At 43.0% G+C, this 19,187-nt stretch overlaps 1 protein-coding gene and 1 long non-coding RNA gene across 21 annotated transcripts in view; both read left to right on the top strand.

The window, feature by feature from the left end:
* Window positions 1-4,947: 4,947 nt before the first annotated feature.
* The window catches only part of LOC118242268 (uncharacterized), a 55,115-nt gene continuing 40,875 nt past the window's right edge, over window positions 4,948-19,187 (top strand). For 15 of the 20 annotated variants that reach the window (XR_014117587.1, XR_014117588.1, XR_014117579.1 and 12 more), the window contains exons 1-2: window positions 8,278-8,551; window positions 11,855-11,941. This is a non-coding gene — a long non-coding RNA (uncharacterized LOC118242268). Of the gene's footprint in view, window positions 5,007-8,277; window positions 8,597-11,854; window positions 11,942-19,187 lie in introns of those variants that run through there. The other 5 variants (XR_014117582.1, XR_014117593.1, XR_014117580.1 and 2 more) reach the window with 3 other exon arrangements.
* sox3 (SRY-box transcription factor 3) lies at window positions 16,414-18,348 on the top strand. Its single transcript, XM_027018187.3, has one exon. It carries the CDS (start codon window positions 16,708-16,710, stop codon window positions 17,614-17,616), a length of 909 nt encoding a protein of 302 aa, XP_026873988.1. The 5' UTR covers window positions 16,414-16,707; the 3' UTR covers window positions 17,617-18,348.

Genomic DNA, 19,187 nt, shown 5'->3' on the forward strand with positions numbered 1-19,187 from the left:
AAAAAAGTGAAAAAGTTTAAAATGAGAATTATCTGACATTTACAATATTGTCCTATTTAAATTTAACAAGATCTTGATAGTCTTGTAATGGACTCATTTAATATATTTAAATAATAATAAATCACATGAAATGTATGCTTAGCTACATATATGTACCTTTTATCTCATTTATTGAATGTCAGAGAGGCGCTCTGAAATTTGTGCCTATGAGTATAAAATTAGATAACTATTTATCTTTATTTATCTGATCTAATATATTTCAGATGTTTGTGCATTGTTATATTGGTGTGCATAACCTAAGCTACAATTTTTTTTTTAATCTTCACAGTGTTTTGTCTTGTTATTATTAATTATGCTATTAATCTAATGTATCAGCCATGGGTCCACCATCCAGGCTGCGATAAACCCAGCATGGAGTGGAATGCATCCTGACTCTCCTCTCATGGTTCCTTCGTACTGCTGTTTGTAACATTCTAGAGTAGACGCGTGATTCCAAGGACCCGTGGACTTTAATCCGAGAAGCTGGGAGTGGAATGGGAGAGTGACATAAAGAGAAGAGAAGTTCATTATCCATCTGAAAAGGAAACCAATGGCTTTTGCAGTTGCCATGGAAACGGGGCTTTCTCTCTGTGACAAACCTGTGATAAGGTACTTCGCAGCACCAAGCACCATTATTATAAAGCAAAATGGGAAATATTGCTTTCCGATGCTAATAGATGGTACATATTGATTTGCATGACGATTCTGAGTTGAACCGCGCCATAAATGTCCCCTCTCCTGTAGATCCGAGAGCGGGTTGTTTTTTTTTTTTAGGCGTATCGTCCATCCCAATCTCACAAGTCATCTTACGTTTCCATGTGGCTGGAGTTCCCCACTCCATGGGCTGGGTTATGCAGCAGAAAAATTATGTGCTATATTTTTGCAGGCTGTGTATCCCAGACTTGTTTTTGAGGAGAAGGCTGACTAGAGTGATTTTTAATAAATGGTTGTGCACACATGGTTTCCATTTCTTAGACTTTCACACATTTACCTGAAGGTTTAGAGAGAAAAAACACTTTACTATGGTATAGTATATTGTGAGAATCGGTTAAAACAAAAAAGAAATTATGCAGCACCTGGTATCGTTAGGAAATAAAAATGTGCGTGGAAATATTTGAACATGTGCTGGTTCTCCACTTACTGGCTGGAGTTCCTATGTATCTGCACTGGTGCCACGGAAGATTCCGGAAGCCTGAGGGCAGGGCGCGCATGAGGAAGGCTAGTGACCTCACATGGCAGTGGGAGCCGCCAGAACTGCCCCACCCTGGGCAAATTGTTTTAACCCCTACACAGGGGTGGCCCAGCACCCCTCTTATCAACCCCCCTGCAGCCTCTCATTAATATTCCAGACATATGGCAGCCTGCTCCGTATCATTGTCTATTAATGGGACGGATAATCACTCATTCAATTATCAGACAGTCCGGCCGGCTCGCAAGCCTGCCAGGGCAGCCCTGTGTCTCTGCCAACGGCGAGGCCAGAACAGTGGTGTCAGCGTGGGGGTGAGAGTGATAGCCAGGATTACACCATATTAGCGCATTTCATAAGTCAAACATGGGCTTTCGTAGGAAACTGTGCTCGTCTTAGGGAACAGGGAATGCACAGCTCACTTAAGAGGTGTTATGTGCTCCAGAAAACTCCTCTGGAAGTTTTTTAAGCATAAATTTAACTAGCAGTGGCCAAGTGGGTGCCCTGAACCCTCTATAAGAACCTGGGAGTGCATTGCTTCCAGAATAAGTTTGCCTGTAGATTATGAGTTGGGTCTCTTAAAAGAAGTTTACAACATGAAACGTAATTTCAAGCAAGGAGATGCAAATGGTGTACAGAAATCAGCCCAGAGTGCCCAGTCAGTGGCAACCTAAGAATTGACCTTATTGTTGACTAGCTCAGTGGCAACATATATGAGGAATACTCGAATAACATCTACAGGATGCCTTTTGCCTTTTGTTTTATTTTGCAATGTAGGAGCTATCAGAAAATACTGACTGATGCAGAAAATATCGAGTCCTGTAGTCACTAATGAAGAGTCTCAGATGGGGGTTCTCTCTTCTGTTTAGCTAGGAGAGGGAAGAGTCAACATGTAAGATTCTTAGAAATAAGTTTCAGTTGTTGTGAACAACAACAAAAAAAAAGTCCAGGATTGTTAACTATGCTGGAGGATATCACAGTCAACTTTCAGGGCATGAATCCTGAGTTGGTTTAAAAAACTTTGAGGTTCAGTAAGTTGTACATCTCCGTTAGATGTGTTTTAGGATGTGTGTGGAAGTTTTCATACACCCCCTCTCATTGAGCAAATACATTTTTAATAAAAACAAGGGGCGTAAAAGTGACAGTTCGAACACAGCCTGCGAGCTGTCCTCGCTGATAGAGCTTTTTTCATTCGCAGGTTGACCCTGACCTCTGTTGGCCAAGGGCTGCAGAGAGATCAAGTGCATGCCTCATCCCTGCTGATCCCTACATTGTGAAGGCCAAGGCCCATCGGGGGTGGGGGGGTTGTGTGGGGGGTGGGGGGGGTTGTTGTGGTGCACAGCCCAGCTAGGGGCTTTACAAAGGACTCAGGGAAGCATGCGCCCCATGGGAGAAGCTTAATGGACATAAACACACGCGCGCGAGCACCCACACACGCACAAACACATGCACACTCACATGGAGGAATGCACCTTCAAGTGGAAGGTGGAAATCTTAGTTTTCTCACAGGAAAACTTCCTGTAAAGAGGCTGCGGGATTGCGGGATTGCGTGCAGGCGTGGGGACAGTTCGGTTCGGGTCTCAGGAGGTCGAATAGGGACGGTGGAAAGATAGGAGGTGAAACGGTAACGAAATCATAGAAAATCCAGAACTCGATAAATTCCCGCATTTTAAATGAACAGAGGCGTGTGCTGCTGAGGAAGCCCTTTGTCGGGAGCCCATTTTCTCCGTGGAAGGCGCGCACTCCCAGGGTCACGGAAGTTACGAAAGTAATTAAAGAGGCTTGATTCAGCGGCTGCTGCAGAGAAAAGAAAGCAAGCTGTCATTCTGATTTAGAAAAATAAATTACAATTTTAATAATGGACCGTCGGATGGGGTGCAGTGATGTCTGGGAGCTAGGTGGGTTGGATGGTGAGCAGTTGTGCGTGTGCGTGTGCGCGCGTGCGTGTGTGTGTGTGTAGTCTAAGGGTTTCTGGCTGCCTACTTATCAATAGTTGCAATTTTTGAAACCACATCGGCAGTACATTGCGGAGGCACAAGTGCCTTTAAAAAAAGAAAACGCAGGGACATTAACATACTGATTTCATGCGCGTGGCCTAGGGCCTGTGCCAATATCAGAGAGGACTCAGCACTCCTATTGTCTGCAGGGACTCTGGTCTCCTCTGATATGAAAATTCAATTATATTATAACTAGATCTCGGCGTGCGTTTTGACAGTCGACGGTAGCCTCTTGCCAGCTGCATCGGTGTGGGGGACCAGAGGCTCCTGATAGCGCTGAAGCAGCCTTTCAGCCATTGACATGTTTTGGGGGACAAGATTACCTAAATGTGTCGCGTTTAAGCGACGGAAGTTAATCGGCAACGCAGCGCCATTATCTCTCGCAGGTAATTCCAATACCACCCCGAAATCTGTGTTTACGCGCACGCGCGCATGTTTCTCACACTTCCACTTACCGTTCACTTTCTCCAATCAGATCCTTCGCGCCCTGCTTTCCGGCACAATATGTGTTTATTTATTTTTTTTATCCGTTTACGTTGCCTGTAAACAAGGAGGACGATTTGGCCAATTGGCATCATTTTCTCCGTGGCAAGCAGTTTTTCAATGACGGCTTCAGGGAACTTGAGTTATTCATTTAGAATATGCTGATATATAAGTTTAAATTGCTGTTGCATTGGTCGCATTTATTAATGCTCGAGAGCAGCAGAGTTTTGCCACAGTAGTTAAAAACAAAATCTTAGTGCAAAGAGGGGATTTTGAAAATAAATCATAGAAATTGCTGAGGTTAGTGAATCGTCAATATATTTATTTTATCTTCTGATTTTTTTTTTTTTGCAGTAACTTACTGCAGTGTGACACACAAACTCTAGTATAAATTCAGTCTTGTATTTCATTAACACAGCCAAACAGTTCAGAGATATTCTGGTGTTGATGGGTGCACCAAATGGCCTGTGTTTGAGCTTCACTTGAGGATTGGTTAGTGTTCTGAAAATGCTAAAAGTCTACAGACTGCCACAGATTTGCGCTTTTCCTTGAGGTAACTGTTGTTTAGAGGGAGTAGGAGACAAAAAATAAGTGGGGGGGGAGTGATACATAAGTGAGTATAGGGATAGCCAAGGTACGTCCTTACTACTCTTATATTTCAGATTCTAGTGTGTGTGTGTGTGTGTGTGTGTGTGTGTGTGTGTGTGTGTGTGTGTGTGTGTGTGTGTGTGTGTGTGTGTTTCAGCGAGGCCAAGTGAGAGGCCAAGACACAGGAAACGCCCCCCACCACAGCCCAAAGCTCTGAGACCCGGTCTTGTGCGGATACCCTATTAACCTAGCGCATGCATACCTGCCTCTCCTCATTAAGCTGTGTTGAAGTACATGCTCTCCCAGAAGGGAAAAAAGAAAGCTAATTAGTATTCTCTGCAGGGCAACAACCATTAGCACTTAATTAGCACAAAGAGCACCCTTCATTCGGCATGGATGAGGTTGGGAGGTGTGTGTGTTGGGCTGGGGGGTTGGGGGGGATTGAGGCACAATATGCTTGCCTCATCTGTGCACGCCACAGCAAGTAGTCCTGAGAACTGGGCCTTTGTCTATGCGCGCGTGTGTGTGTGTGTGTGTGTGTGTGTGTGTGTGTGTGTGTGTGTGTGTGTGTGTATCTAGGCCCTGTTTGTGTACGTGTGCGTGCCTTTCTCCACTGTGCCATGCCCCACGTCTTGCGGAAGCACAAGGTCAGCAGAGTGAGGCGCTTGCTATTCTTTCTGTCCCCCCGTTGTATGCAGACACCAAGATGATTGGTGAGTGAGAATTAGTTCTTCTACTGTCCATCTTAGTGTTGAACTCTGAGAAATTGGTTTGGGATTGCCGTACTCTGTGGTACCGTAGCGTCTCTCCTGGGTTGGTATTGTCTTATAATGGGTGCTATACTCTGTAGTTCTGTAGCATCTGTATTGTGCTAGTATTGCTTTATAAAGAGTCCTGTAGTTTATGGTACTCTAGTGTCTGTACTGGGTTGCTATTGCTCTTCATAGAGTGCTGTAGTGTCTCTCCTGGGTTGGTATTACCTTATAAAGAGTGCTGTACTCTTTGGTACCTTAAAATAAAGTGAGAAGCTCTGGCGTAAAGTCCATAAGAAACACCATATTCATTTTAAGTCCTCGTCTTTCAGTCCAGTGTATTTCAATGATAAATAAATATACAGACTTAACTCATAAACTTCAATTACAGCCCTGTCCCCAAACCAGGGAAAGCAATACTGAAAAGGTATTATGTTGTATATGAATGAAATGAGTACATAATCTGAGAGATTACACTGCTGTTATACTGAAGCATTCAATATCTATCATAAACAAATTGTAGTGGGCAATGTTAAGTCTTGTTTAATTTTTTTAAATTTCTGTTTTTTCAGCATGTGAAAGGCATCGTTTTTCATTTAAATTGAGAAGTTGACCCGATTCGTTTCAGAATTATCCCATACACCGCAATCCTTCTTAATTCAACAGCGCAATTCCCCTTTTAGCTTCAGTGTCCCAACAGTTACGGAGGGCGTAGTATTCCGTGGCTCTGAGAGGCTGTCCTTCTCCAGAGGGGGAGAGGAAGCTCTTTAAGGTCTGGCGCGGCACGCCTGCTCTGTTTCTTCCTCTCTCTCCAGCAGCACTTCATCCGTGCGGCGCGGACATGGGGGAGGAGGTCTGAGGACTCGTCCTCCCCAGCCCCGCCGTCCTCCCGTCCGTCCGCGCACGTTGCAAGGCCCAGACTGGTGGCAGCTTTCACTTCCCGAAAGCCGAGAGGCGGAGAGCTGTCATTTGCCAATTTGGTGTGAATGGGGCAGCTGGCAGATTGAATGTCGTTTTCCCACCAGGCCTCCCCATCCTGCCCAGCGTGTACGGGCCCCGGGGCTGAGGGGCAGAATAGGGGCCCGCCAGTAATGCCAGTAAAATTAGCGCTTTGATGGCAGGTAATGGTTTGAGATGGGTGCGACTGACGCGGCTTTCCAGGAAGAGAACCGCAGACACCCTCTTCCCTCCGACGTCTCTCTCTCACTCTCTGTCCGCTGGCCAGTCTGGCAGTGACACACCTGTAAGATTATACTTCGCCAACCTCTGCTGTCAGGACTGTAATTTCTCCCTGATCAATGTAATTATGCAGTCTCAGTATCCTCCATCAGTTTGAATGGCCAACCTGGTGCGCATACTCTGTCTGAGTAATCCTCCTCACCCCAATTAACTTCATGCCATTGTATGTCACAGAAAAGGACATGAAACCAGACCACATGACTGCCTCACTGTACATCGTGAACGTCCATTAACATAGGCAAAGGGAGTCCTACAGCTACTCTAAGATGTAGAAAAGTTATGCACTGTTTTATGGTGAAATAGAGTGAAAATGGAGAACGCTGTGGGTTTCGGTCAAATGCTTGAGTATTGGCTGAAGCCACTCAGCCGTCAGAAGGGTGTGGTTGTGAGGGTGGATGGATAATGTTGTACTAACAAAGGGGACGGGGGTGGTGCCACAGGTAGCGTCAGTGGCTTCTGTCTCTGCTTCAAAGGCCCAGTCACTTATGTGTCTGTCTGGGATCCTGATACCTCTCTGAATGTACTCCCTTGGGGATGTGAAACACACGCACTCGCGCTCGCAAAAGAAATGCACCTGCAAATATCACCACACGCGTAAACATGTTGCCCCATTACAGACGCATTAGTAGCTTCTGGCTCCCTCAGGTCCTCTTAGGCTGGATACTGACAGATGAGAGGTTAAAGCCTTGTTTAATGTCTGTATTAATCTGCAGCTGCCACATTGACAAAGACAGGAACAGGACAGTGTTAGCTGTCAAGAGCCATCAGAGGCAATCAGAACAACAATTAAAGGCTGAAATTGATGAACGCTCATAAAGCTCACCATCATGGTGCCCAGTGAGAGGAGAGAGCTCTAAGTTTTCGGTGGACAGTGCTAAAAAGAAGACAGTACCTCCTTCTTACATGGACTGCTTATCTTTAGTATGCATGTGAGGAAACGAAATGTGTTTATAAAGTTGCAGCAATAGCTACTGGATGATTTGTTTGTGTGCAGCATGTTGAGCATAGATAGATAGATAGATAGATAGATAGATAGATAGATAGATAGATAGATAGATAGATAGATAGATAGATAGATAGATAGATAGATAGATAGATAGATAGATAGATAGATAGATAGATAGATAGATAGATAGATAGATAGATAGATAGATCTATCTATAATGATCTGTCATCTATAGCAAATGAACAGATATATATTAAGCAAAAACAAGGGGTAGGAGATTAAAAAGCTAAGCATAAAAAAAGAAATATATTTATGTACATAAAGGTATATACACGTACAAGGATTTACGTGATATCTGCACTGACTAGATGGCAGGTGTTAGCTGAATTCACAATGAATACTATGAATACTGCAAGGGGCAGCTGTACTCAGTCTAAGCACATAATAAAAGTGAAAGTGTCATAACAGTAGCAGGTTATGGGATATGGTACAGTGCATATTGAATAATGTACAGTTTGAGCTGTATAGCGGAAATAGCGTGATTCGGCACAACTCAGACAGCAGGAGGTCAGAGGCCGGCCTCCGTACTCTGGAGCCTTATTGAAGTAAGATGGATCTCACATGCGCTCTTCTGCACAGCGCAGCTGTATCAGTCTGCCGCTGAATGGGCTTGTCTGTTTTTCCAGGGTTGTGTGCAGGGGACGTGAAGTATTGTCCAAAATGTCTAGCAGCTCACTGAGAATCCTTCGCTCAGACTTAACCTCCAGGGAGCTCCTTCTCAGTACTAGAACACACAGAATCAGAGACCATTGTCTCAGAAAAAGACAAGTTCTTTTTGTGCCAATTCACGCATTTTTGCTCTCTTCCTTTTTTTACTCTCCCTCTCTTGCTCTTTTTCATTGCAAGAAGCCTTTGCAGACAGCAGCTCCGGGTCAGTTTCCCTCGCCAAGTTTTGTGGGCTGCCACGTTGTCCATTCCACTCAGCTATTTAAAAAATGTTGAATATCAACAATGGCTTTCACTGGGGCATTGTCAGCTTTTGTGGGAGGCAATCTATGGCCCCGCTCGGCAGCTCCCCGGCACGGGGAGGGCTGAGCTCGGAGCTGCCGCCACCGCGCCGAACGAGAGGGAGACGCTGCCTCTCAGTCTGGAAGCCACATGTCCGGCATGGCCAGATGGGTCTCGCGGGCCACCCGACGCTGCTCTTCCGAGGTCTATCGGGACCCCTCCTCTCCTCCCCTCCCCACACCCGCACACGCACATGCACCCCTCCTTGCGAGAAGGTGTGGAGAGAGGGATGAAGAGGGACGAATGAGAGGCGGTGAGTGTCTTTCTGGAAACCGCTGCTGGGGACTAAAATGCCGAGGTAGGGACGGACAGGGCGGGGGAGGGGAAGGTGGGGAGGCGCCCCGTTAGCGCTGACGAGCCGCGCCACAGGCCGGCATCGTTTCTCGACCCAGACGAGGCTCCCGGTTTGAATGCGTGCCGGTCTGTAAAACGGGAGCATGGTTTTGCTTCGTGAGTCACTAATAAGGTCATGGACCCAGAATCAAGCTCTATTATGGTGTTTGGGCAGTTGTTTCTTACAGCGGTGTGTGGGCTTACTCTGCATCTATGAATAAGTCATTGAGTGATTGTTGAATTCAATGAATAAATCATTGTGTGTTTATAATGATTGGGAATAAAACACAAGTTGATTTAATGTCTGGTGATTGGGATAAAATTAAGTTACAGTAGTTCCTGAGCTTGAATTTAAAGTGATTTGAAAGTATTTTTTTGCGTGAAAAGTGTTTTTAATTAAAAAAAAAAGGGTAAAGCATAAATTGACAAACACTTTAACTAGGATGTGCATTCACCATGTGACATAATGTGTCCATTTATATGTGTTTGTACTGTGTGTGTGTGTGTGTGTGTGTGTGTGTGTGTCTGTGTGTGTGTGGAGCCAGTGAGAGAAGAGAATGTCTTTGTCAGACTGTCACACAGAGGAGGCAGTTGCTGTCTAAGACTTGTCCCCTCCAGTGGAACAGCAACAGCTTGTATCTGCCATTGACATGTCAGTCTCCCGGGCTTTGAGCTGTCAAGCCCTCTAAACTCTTCTCACCCCTGTGGTGTGTGTGTGTGGGTGTCTGTGTGTGTGTGTGGTTGCTGGTGCCCACAGTCTGCAAAGAATTTTTTGGTTAGCCTAGTAGCAGTGAGAGTGTTTGATACATGGATAAAGCAATTTCAATAAGGCATTTGGATTAGATGTCATTTTAAAAGTAATGGCCTATTTAACAGGCAGTGTAATAGGTAAGTCACTGCTCACCCAGACAAGCACCTCCTCATGTTTTTCTCTGCAGCGGAGTGATATGGTTGTACGTGGTGCTAAGACGCCCCTCTGCTACGTTTGATAGGGTAACAGTTTGGATAGCAGTTTGAATTGACAAGCCACACTAGGAGCAGAGAGGAGGGAGCATGAACAGGGCTCTGGGGTTTGGGCCGTTTGGGATGGCTCCTTACGCCGGTGCGTCGAGGCCGGCCCGGGGAACTCGGGATGCTCCTTAAAGTCTCCTCTCCGTTAACCTCTGGCAAGGTGACCAGCCTCCTCGCCAGCCACACCATCCATTATCCTGTCAACAGCACTGGCCTCTTACCACAGCCCACGTGGCGTTCCGCAAACTAGCCCTAATGAATTCATCAGTAATCCCCAAACTCATCTCATCACGCCCAAGGTAATTAATACATTTGGAGGGCGATGGCTAACTCTTAATTAAATTATGCCCCTTTTAATGAAACCTTTACACAGGCTAAATTTATGACAAGTATCTGCATTATCAAATGCTTGGCAGGCAACAGAGATTGGTCTTTTTCACCCCAAATCAACTCCGGATTATACGCCATGGAGCCCGTGATTAATTTATCTATTTATAATTGTTTGTTTCTTTCTCTCAGATTTAATAAATTACCTTCCTTAATTAGTTCACCCAGCCATTGCTGCTGCAGCAGCCTAGATTTCCTCAATTAATGCACAAAGTATTATCTTTAGATATTAATTTTAAAATAATTTACTGATAGTAACTTTGTGGCATTAATCATATTATAAAATTAGGTGTATTTAATTAATTAAGGACAAGCGCAAATTAATTGCGCTTTCCCACAATATTATCTTTAACTAATGAGAATTTGACAAAGTGACTGTTTCTTTTTTTAAACTGGCTCAGATTAGTGGGATCTTAATTATGCTTAAAACAAAAGGCGCCTGCTTCCCTCGCTTGGTGCAAAGCAAAACCAGACCACTCAGCACTCCTGGCCAAACAAAAAAAGGGGGAAAGTTTCCTTTGTTTTGGAGAAACTGTAGTACATGGCAATGATTCAGAAGATACATGGGAAATAACGAGAAGTGTAATTAGCCTTCAGTCAGTGGGGGTGTTTGAATTTTGATCCATTTTTACAGGTTCATGATGTCTGACAGACAAAGCACAACAGTCGTTTTGTTTGATACTTTCTAAAGGAAATAAAAAGCAGATGTTCGTAAAGTACTTCGTACCGTGTAAGCATAATTTAATTGCAGCAACGACTTGTGTTCTTTTGCTCTGAAGCCAGTAGTGTTGAACACAGAAGTGTTGCCTGTACAGATATTTCTGCCTGTACAGATATTTCTGCAGGAATATGGCCAAATGATGTCATCAGTGAAGACATACCATGCTCATCTTTTAATTCAAAGACAATCTGTCGTAATGAAAACTCAGTGGCTCAACCAAAACCATATCATTTTCTGCTTAATTAAACCAGTGGTTAATTGAAATTAGCTTTCAGTCTGTAAGAATAAATGTAGTTATGAGAACTATTTTCATTTAACGCGTCATGTACCAAATGTGATGGCATTAATATCTCTCTGAAAATGTCCTCCTGAAGCTTAAAGATATTGCAGAAAAATGTCGCCCCAGTGGAGCAAATAGAGACTGTGCATTCAGTCCATGTGCACCATGCGTCTTAATGTCTCTGTGGATGGTGTGGGCACGTCAGCTTCGTAGTGCATTAGATCAGGACTCTGATTAATCACTGGCTGGGTGCTGAGGTGTTCAAGGGCTCCTTCTGCTCCAGCAGGGCCAGCACACAGCAGACTTGCTATCACTCATAACTTTCTTCTCTTGACTGCGTTTCCAAGGTGCCTACTGCTTATGCTTTGACCTTTTGGCTTTGGGCGCTGTGTGGGGCAGTGAGACACCGATCCAAAAGCAGTTGGGGTTGGGGAGTGCCCCACATGCCCCAAGGGTGTGGGGCGAGAGAGCTGTAGGTGACCATGCCATGTCTGCTCGAGCTCCTTGGATAACAGCAGTGCCCCCCGCCCCCACCCACGCCCTAAGCACTGTAAAATGATAGGCAGGGATATGCATGGCCTGCTGGGAAAAAAAAGGAGTTTGTGGGGTCATGCTCTTTTCTTGCATATTAGAATGGGAAGCTTTGTGCATGAACGGTGGGGAAGGTCCTTTGGCAGCTTGCTGTGAAGTGTTCAAGCGCGAAATGTGGTGTGCATTTCACTTTTGGCAAAGTACGGCGTCTATTGTTCAACAACATCATGGGTGACATCTGACATATTTGGTAGCTAATACTCATAATTATCCTCTTTTTAATCTCTATGCAGGTGATAGCAGTATTCATAGCCTGCCTCGCTCATGCCTGTATCTCCAAGCAGAGCTGATCCCAGCAGTTACCCGCACAACAGGAATAGGTGAGCTGGACCTTTAGTGGATTACATAGTCACTGTGACAAAAACATTTGTTGCAGGGGTTATCGCACAATAATTTATTATAGCAAGCTTGCAGCTAGCCATATGGTGTAGACAGTATTCCCACATGCGCTCCCCAGTCCATTGGCAGACCAGTGACCAAGTGTAATATTTGCAGTAATAGTGAATTACAAGAGTTAATAAATTGCAATGCTCTACTGCGTTGGACGAAAGAGCACATTACATGTTAGTAGTGACTCTTTCGACTTGGATTAGTCCACCGTGTGGGCACTGACGAGAAAGGCGAACGTTTGTGCTTTGTTTGAACTCTTGTGAAAGAAGTTTGACGTAGGCCCAAATGCCCGTAGAGACTGCCCGTCACCTGATAGCCAACGTTAAAAGACATGTCTTTGTGTTCACGCTCAAGTATAATGGGCTAAAGAAATAAGCAGTTTGAATAGACGCCCAAAGGGATTTGTATTAGCCAACATGAACGTTAATGTACATAAACACGCCGTGTAAGAAGGTTTGTTAAACGTTAAATGCAAATAAAAGGCCTTTGATAAGCCTCTGTCCCGCCACCTCTCATTAATTAGCATAATCTAAACTGTTATGTACGGGTTACTGATGTGACACTTGACATGTTTTCCCGAGGCTATTAACAATTATTTCCTCGACGTGAACAGGCTAATGGTTTTTTGCATATACAGTTCAGAGCAATGGCATTTTGACTAGCATTTTTATTGTTATTCATTTTACAGATTCCACGACTTAGTCATGCGAAGTTACTACATACTAGACGACAATTTACTTGATGTATACGAGGTAGCCCCTAATACATAATATATAGTCCATAATATAGTCATCATTAATATAGTCCATAATATAGTCAAATTAAACTCATCAGATACATTCATCCGATAAGATTTTCATGTTGTTGTTGGGGTTCAGCCGATATTGTCATATTGTCGCTACAAAGAAATTAGATAAACACCCTAGCATGTTATTTAAGCATGCTATTTTAGCATGTTATCATAGTCTTCATGAATGGGAGTAGAAGATTTGATAATTATAGAGCTTGATATCGTGCCAGCATTAGAGTAAATGGAAGGTCGTTGTCCGTCCGTTAATTGACCGGCTGGTATGATTTTACCTGTGTCTAAACGAGAGGAGACGCAATCATTCAGCCGGCCACAATAGAAACGGCGGACCGTGCTTAAGTCGCGTCTTCATTCGCACCGCAGTCCAAAATTCACGCGAATCTTAATGAGACGGTCCCCATTGTGGCTTCCATTGAAGAAGAAAACCTATTCTTTGTTAATTACCGGCGCTCAAACGACTTGTCCACAGTCACTGAGCTGAAACAATAAAGTTACGGATTCCCGTGGCTACGGTTTTTAAATGGACATTAGATCAATGATTTCTGACGTTCATGGTATGAGTTAAATCTCAAAATTCAAACTTGAATATTATGTCAGTGTTTATGTCAGTTTACTTGTGGCTGTACTGGTGTTTACACTTAAATGATTAAATTTGACTGACCTTTTTATCTTTGTAGGCTTAAACTGAATTTTAAACATTAAAATATTAGCAACATCTCTACAGTTTAATCTTTACATAAATCAAAATTTCAAACATAGGCCTTTAACAAAATTAGAATTTCATGTAGTACACGTCGAGGGTATTGATCAAATGTTCTAAGTGCTAATGTATTTATTTAACATAATAAATACCTGCCCATGTCCAGTATATTTTGCCGCAGAATAATCCGATTCACTTTAGTGAGATATGCATGTCCCTGGATAATTGTTTTTCTTGGCTACTGGTTTATCTTACTAGCAAATGAATTGGCGAATATACGGATTACAGTAGTATAATAGCGAATTTCGGATAATGTTTTTAAAATTGATATTTGTTAAGAAGTTATGTCATAATAAAATAAGATGAATAAGGACCAATCTATTTACGTAAACGAGAAGAAAATGAAAGGGGATTTACTATATGTTACGTCATGTATTTACCTTTGCAAAAACTGTATTTGATATCAGATGTTATTGGTCATTTGATTAGATGATAATTTTGATCATAGCAATTTTAGACAATTATGTATGGTTTTGGCAGCTATTAGCGTAAATGGCTGGCGACCGTATTCATATATTCAGTAATTCAGGTTGCCCACGATAGCAAGCAGAAGGACTATTTTTCCTGCGCAATATATAATAATCCAAACGCCTGTTTCGCGGCCACTTGAGCAGCGCGCACTGGTTCACTAATTGAAATTTCACTGCTTTGCCTTCCTGCGCGGGAGTGGTGTTCGGAAGCCGTGGGATACAGAGCTCGGTGATGTTGGACACTGGTAGGCTTTGCTGGTGGTCCCGAGCTTAGCTTTCGTTAATTAGGAAATTTGGGGAACATACGTTCTCACTACCGAGTCTCGAGAAACTTGGAGTGTTTCTTTCCACGTCGTCTCCTCCATTTCAATAGGCAGATTACAAGTGGGTCTGTTCTTTAAAAAAAAAGAACAGGATAAATCACCGGTTTTGTCAAATGAAGTGCTTAAACGCGGTCATTAATTAGACGTTCAGTGACAAGGGACCACTAGCTGTACGGGACGGCGTTCAGATGTATCCGCCATCGCAAACGACTAATTTAAGACGCTCCGATGCTGTAAACGTCCATGTGACGAAGCGTGAACACTGACGCCGATGGCGGTACAAGCCCAGTCTAAGCTCTCTGCTGACTCTGAGGAGTAAACTATACTCCAGCCCCATTAGAAAAGTCACTGCCATTTACAAATGTCGCTGTTTCATAAAAAACCTTTGTGTGTGTGCGTGTGTGTGTAATCGCTATATTTATTTGTCCTACTAACTTGCTTTATTTCTTATCCCAGTGATTTGGAAACGCAATCATTGTCATTACCACATCAATGCATCTTAGATGGCTGTCTTTTATTATTAGGCAAGCGACGTTCGCATGTAAACTACGACGAAACTTTTTAAAAGGGCTGAGGTTAATTAATGCGCAACGTTAAAACCCCACTCTGAATATTCAGCGCTCGAATCGTTCACACTGTGCGGGGCGAATCTTGTTGATCACTGTGGCCTAAGCGATGGCATTCTCGATGGCCGCTTCTAATCATTTGCAGGTGTAAAGTTTGCCCGAGGGGAAAGAGAAAATCCCAGTTCTCAATAATTCAGCGCGCAGCAGTCACACGCTTCGGGTCATTTGTAAACCACTCAGCACAATAAGGAGGAGGAATAACGACTTCATCACTAATGTACAATGCGAGGCGTACATATTTCACACGTAGGCTAGGTCAGAAATACCGCGTCTGCGGTTCGGACAAACGTGTCGTTTACTCTCTTAAATCCTGGCTAGAACCAACTTGCGCACAAACCGTCACGTCGCATGAAACAAGGTGTTATATTGCTGCAATTTCTCCCACAAGAGGGCGATAATGTATCATTATTCGATTTAGTCTGGGATTTCGTGAATAATTTGAAGTAGCATATATTCCTGTTTTACTCTGAGATCTCGTTAGCGATGCTAATAAATTATCTTTAAATACAAAACGAAATGTTCTGTTGTGTTAGAACTGATTTAATTTTTATGGTGTGTAATTATAAATAGGCTTCTGTAACCCATGTCATTTTTAATGAAAGGTATAAAGACGTAGCACGGAATTATTTTTATTTCGCCACAAAAATGTAAAAGAGTTCATAAATCTAATATTTTGATTGCGGTGCAAACAGCGGAATCATTTTAAAAATAATTTGTGTGTTTAGAGTAGCCTACTCTAAATGTAATTTGTTGCACGAAATTGTGAGCACCGCAAAAGTACATTTCTGTATTGTCAAATACAGAAATGTAATGTTTTAATTATTTGGTTAGTATAGTATCAAGACATTTTGATCGTGATGTTAAAATGCATTTACAACACTGACGCTTTTATTTACTCAGATTTGTTGCTTTCCAATTGACTTCAAAATATAGGCGTAAAGCGAATGTATTGTTTAGGAGAACTTTACAAAAGTATGTTTAAATCGATTGCCCATTATCAAGATAGATCTGATTTAGGCTGTGGGAAAATGTCCTTAATAACGATATTCACGAACAACTCATTTTTCATTTTTTTCAAGTGTAGCGCCTCACGGATTTACCGACTTATTCAAATTTAGTTTAATCTCTCTGTTTGTAAACAAAGGCTGAGTATCATTTCCACATTAGTTTCTCTTTACTAGAGAAAAGTTATGAGGCTCTCGTCGAAACCGATGGCAGGTTGCCTTTAAATTCGGATGAAGCACGTATGTAAGTTAATGCTGTGAAAACACCTTTTAAAGGTGCTTTTTCTTTTTTTAAACAACCAAATAACGCTATACTTATTCTTTTTAACCCTCTTGAAAACGGGACTCCAAAGCGGCACTGCCTGCGCGGCGTGGGGTTTGGCCGGCGGACGGCGAGGAGCGCTGTGATTGGTCGGACCCGCAGCTGATTGTTACGCTGTCAATCCAAATCACATGGCCGAGCCCCTATTAACAGCTGCGCGTGGCTTACGAGTTTGCAGAGTTCTGTGGCACGGCAGAGCGAGGCGCGCGGAGGTACAGAGCACAGAGGAGCCCTGGTTTCACTTAAAACAGTTTCAGGTCTGCAACGTATAACTTTGCTTGGTTCGTTTCTTACTTGGGTACTCGTGTTAGATCTGAGTTTTGTAAGGTAAATTTTTTTTGTTGTTGTTCTCGCGTGCTAGTCACCTCTTAAAAGTTGGCTGAATGTATAACATGATGGAAACCGAGATAAAAAGTCCACTGCCGCCGCAGTCCAACACGGGCTCCACGGCGGGTGGCAAAAACAACAGTGCTAACGACCAGGAGCGCGTGAAACGGCCTATGAACGCGTTCATGGTGTGGTCGCGCGGCCAACGGAGGAAGATGGCGCAAGAGAATCCAAAAATGCACAACTCCGAGATCAGCAAGCGACTGGGAGCTGACTGGAAACTTTTGACCGACGCTGAGAAGAGACCGTTCATTGACGAAGCGAAGAGGCTGCGAGCCATGCACATGAAAGAACATCCGGATTACAAATACCGTCCCCGCAGAAAGACCAAGACCCTGCTCAAGAAAGACAAGTACTCCCTGCCCGGAGGACTTTTGGCGCCAGGTGCAAACGCTGTCAACAACGCCGTCTCGGTTGGCCAGCGGATGGACAGCTACGCGCACATGAATGGGTGGACGAACAGTGCATATTCGCTCATGCAAGACCAGCTAGCCTATCCCCAGCATCCCGGCATGAACAGCCCCCAGCTTCAGCAGATGCACCGGTATGAGATGGCTGGCCTCCAGTATCCGATGATGTCCTCCGCACAGACCTACATGAACGCCGCTTCCACGTATAGCGGCATGTCGCCCGCATACACACAGCAAACCTCCAGCGCTATGGGCCTGGGTTCCATGGCTTCCGTGTGTAAGACGGAGCCCAGTTCTCCGCCGCCGGCGATAACTTCCCACTCTCAGCGAGCGTGTTTGGGAGACCTGAGGGATATGATAAGCATGTATCTTCCTCCCGGAGGAGACAGCGCTGACCACTCAACTCTGCAGACCAGCCGGTTACACAGTGTTCATCCGCACTATCAAAGCGCGGGGACGGGTGTCAATGGAACACTACCCCTAACACATATTTGAAAGACTTTTTTTGCGGTGTGTGTGTGTGTGTGTGTGTGTGTGTGTGTGTGTGTGTGTGTAAAGGACTAAGTACTTCGGATACTTGAACATTTATTTGCAAAAAAAGAGAAAAATAGAAGTTCCGTTTTGTTAAAAATGAAATTATTTTTAATCCGAATGAGTTGTCAATTTTAAAGAATTTTATGATGACATATCATGGACTGAATGTTGCCCTCAATAAAACCTGCATTGCAAAGGAGCTTTTTATCATAAGCTAACGCAATCAACTATAGAAGAATTGGACTTCTGACTTTAAATGCCATCAGATTTTCTCTCTATGAAAAAGGCAAGTAGCTTCATGAAGAGGCTGTTGTATTTCAGAAAAACACGGGAGAGTATGTTCGCTCATTTAATGTTTACACTTCATTTGTAGAATGTCGGTTTTTTGTTGACTGTGTCCAAATCTGTGTAGTCCTCTGTTCTTCGTTTATTCGGTAGGTTTTAATGAAATGAAAGACTGTGCTGGCCGCAAGCGTAAAGTTTGTTTTATTTATAGTACTTTTTATATAAAAAGCTTGTGAACCGTACGTATCGTTGAAAGTTCTTTTTTGGTGAATATTTCTTTCTGTGATGTTTCGACAGTATCAGGTTAACCCATTCTGTGGGACGGACAGTTTTATTTAAAACTGACGTTTCTACTTATTTTAAGACCATCCTCTATTCTCAAATGCTGAATAAATTTTTACAAAATGACATACACGACTCATGTCTAGATATTTCCTTTCTTGCAAGTAGTTATATTGGTGACTCCGATTACGGAAACTGCGTTTTCCTAGGCTGTTTTTCATATGGGGGAAAAAAAAACAACTTAAAACTGAAATGCAAACACAGTCATTTGTAGTTGTTAGTGTGTTAAATACGAATTCAAACACTTCCTGCGAACTAGAAGCTGTGTTTGATATAACAAGGGTAGAACTAAGTTGTTTTAGTCTAAATTAAACGACTGTAATTTAACTATTATTTGTTTATCGAAGTGCATATTTTTTTTGCAATGTTACGACAAATGTCTGAATACTTAAAATACTTCGTTTTGCTAATTTCACCATACGATATATTATAATTTTGATAATAATTACTTTTTACATTGTTTTAAAATACAGTTGGATTGCTTGGTTGACTTATTCTAATATATTTTCATGGAACTAACAAGTCATTTTACATATAATTTAGTGTCTTTGGCAATTCACATTTTTTATTTTTCAGTTCTAAGTTATATAATAGTTATAATAGTTGAGTTATATAATAGATTTTCAAAAAGGCGTATATGGATAAAGACCTATTAGACTCCAGACGATTGTTCGAAGTCATTAAAACATTTGAGTTGTTATACTAACATACTAACTATGGACAAAGAACATGCGTTCAAAAAGCTGCAAGCAATTTAGCGGCATTGGCTGCTGTAATTTTGACCGCCTTGTATCACGGCCGGTAATGTGCGCTTAGTTAACGCGCTCGGTAACTGTCCTGGATTATGATCCGTTACTGTTGCATGTCTCTCTTAAGACAAGTGAAGATAACAGGGTCCGAAAACA

The sequence above is a fragment of the Electrophorus electricus genome, chromosome 16 (genome assembly GCF_041902795.1).
Source record: "Electrophorus electricus isolate QZ-2024a chromosome 16, ASM4190279v1, whole genome shotgun sequence".
Taxonomy (NCBI): Eukaryota; Metazoa; Chordata; class Actinopteri; order Gymnotiformes; family Gymnotidae; genus Electrophorus; species Electrophorus electricus.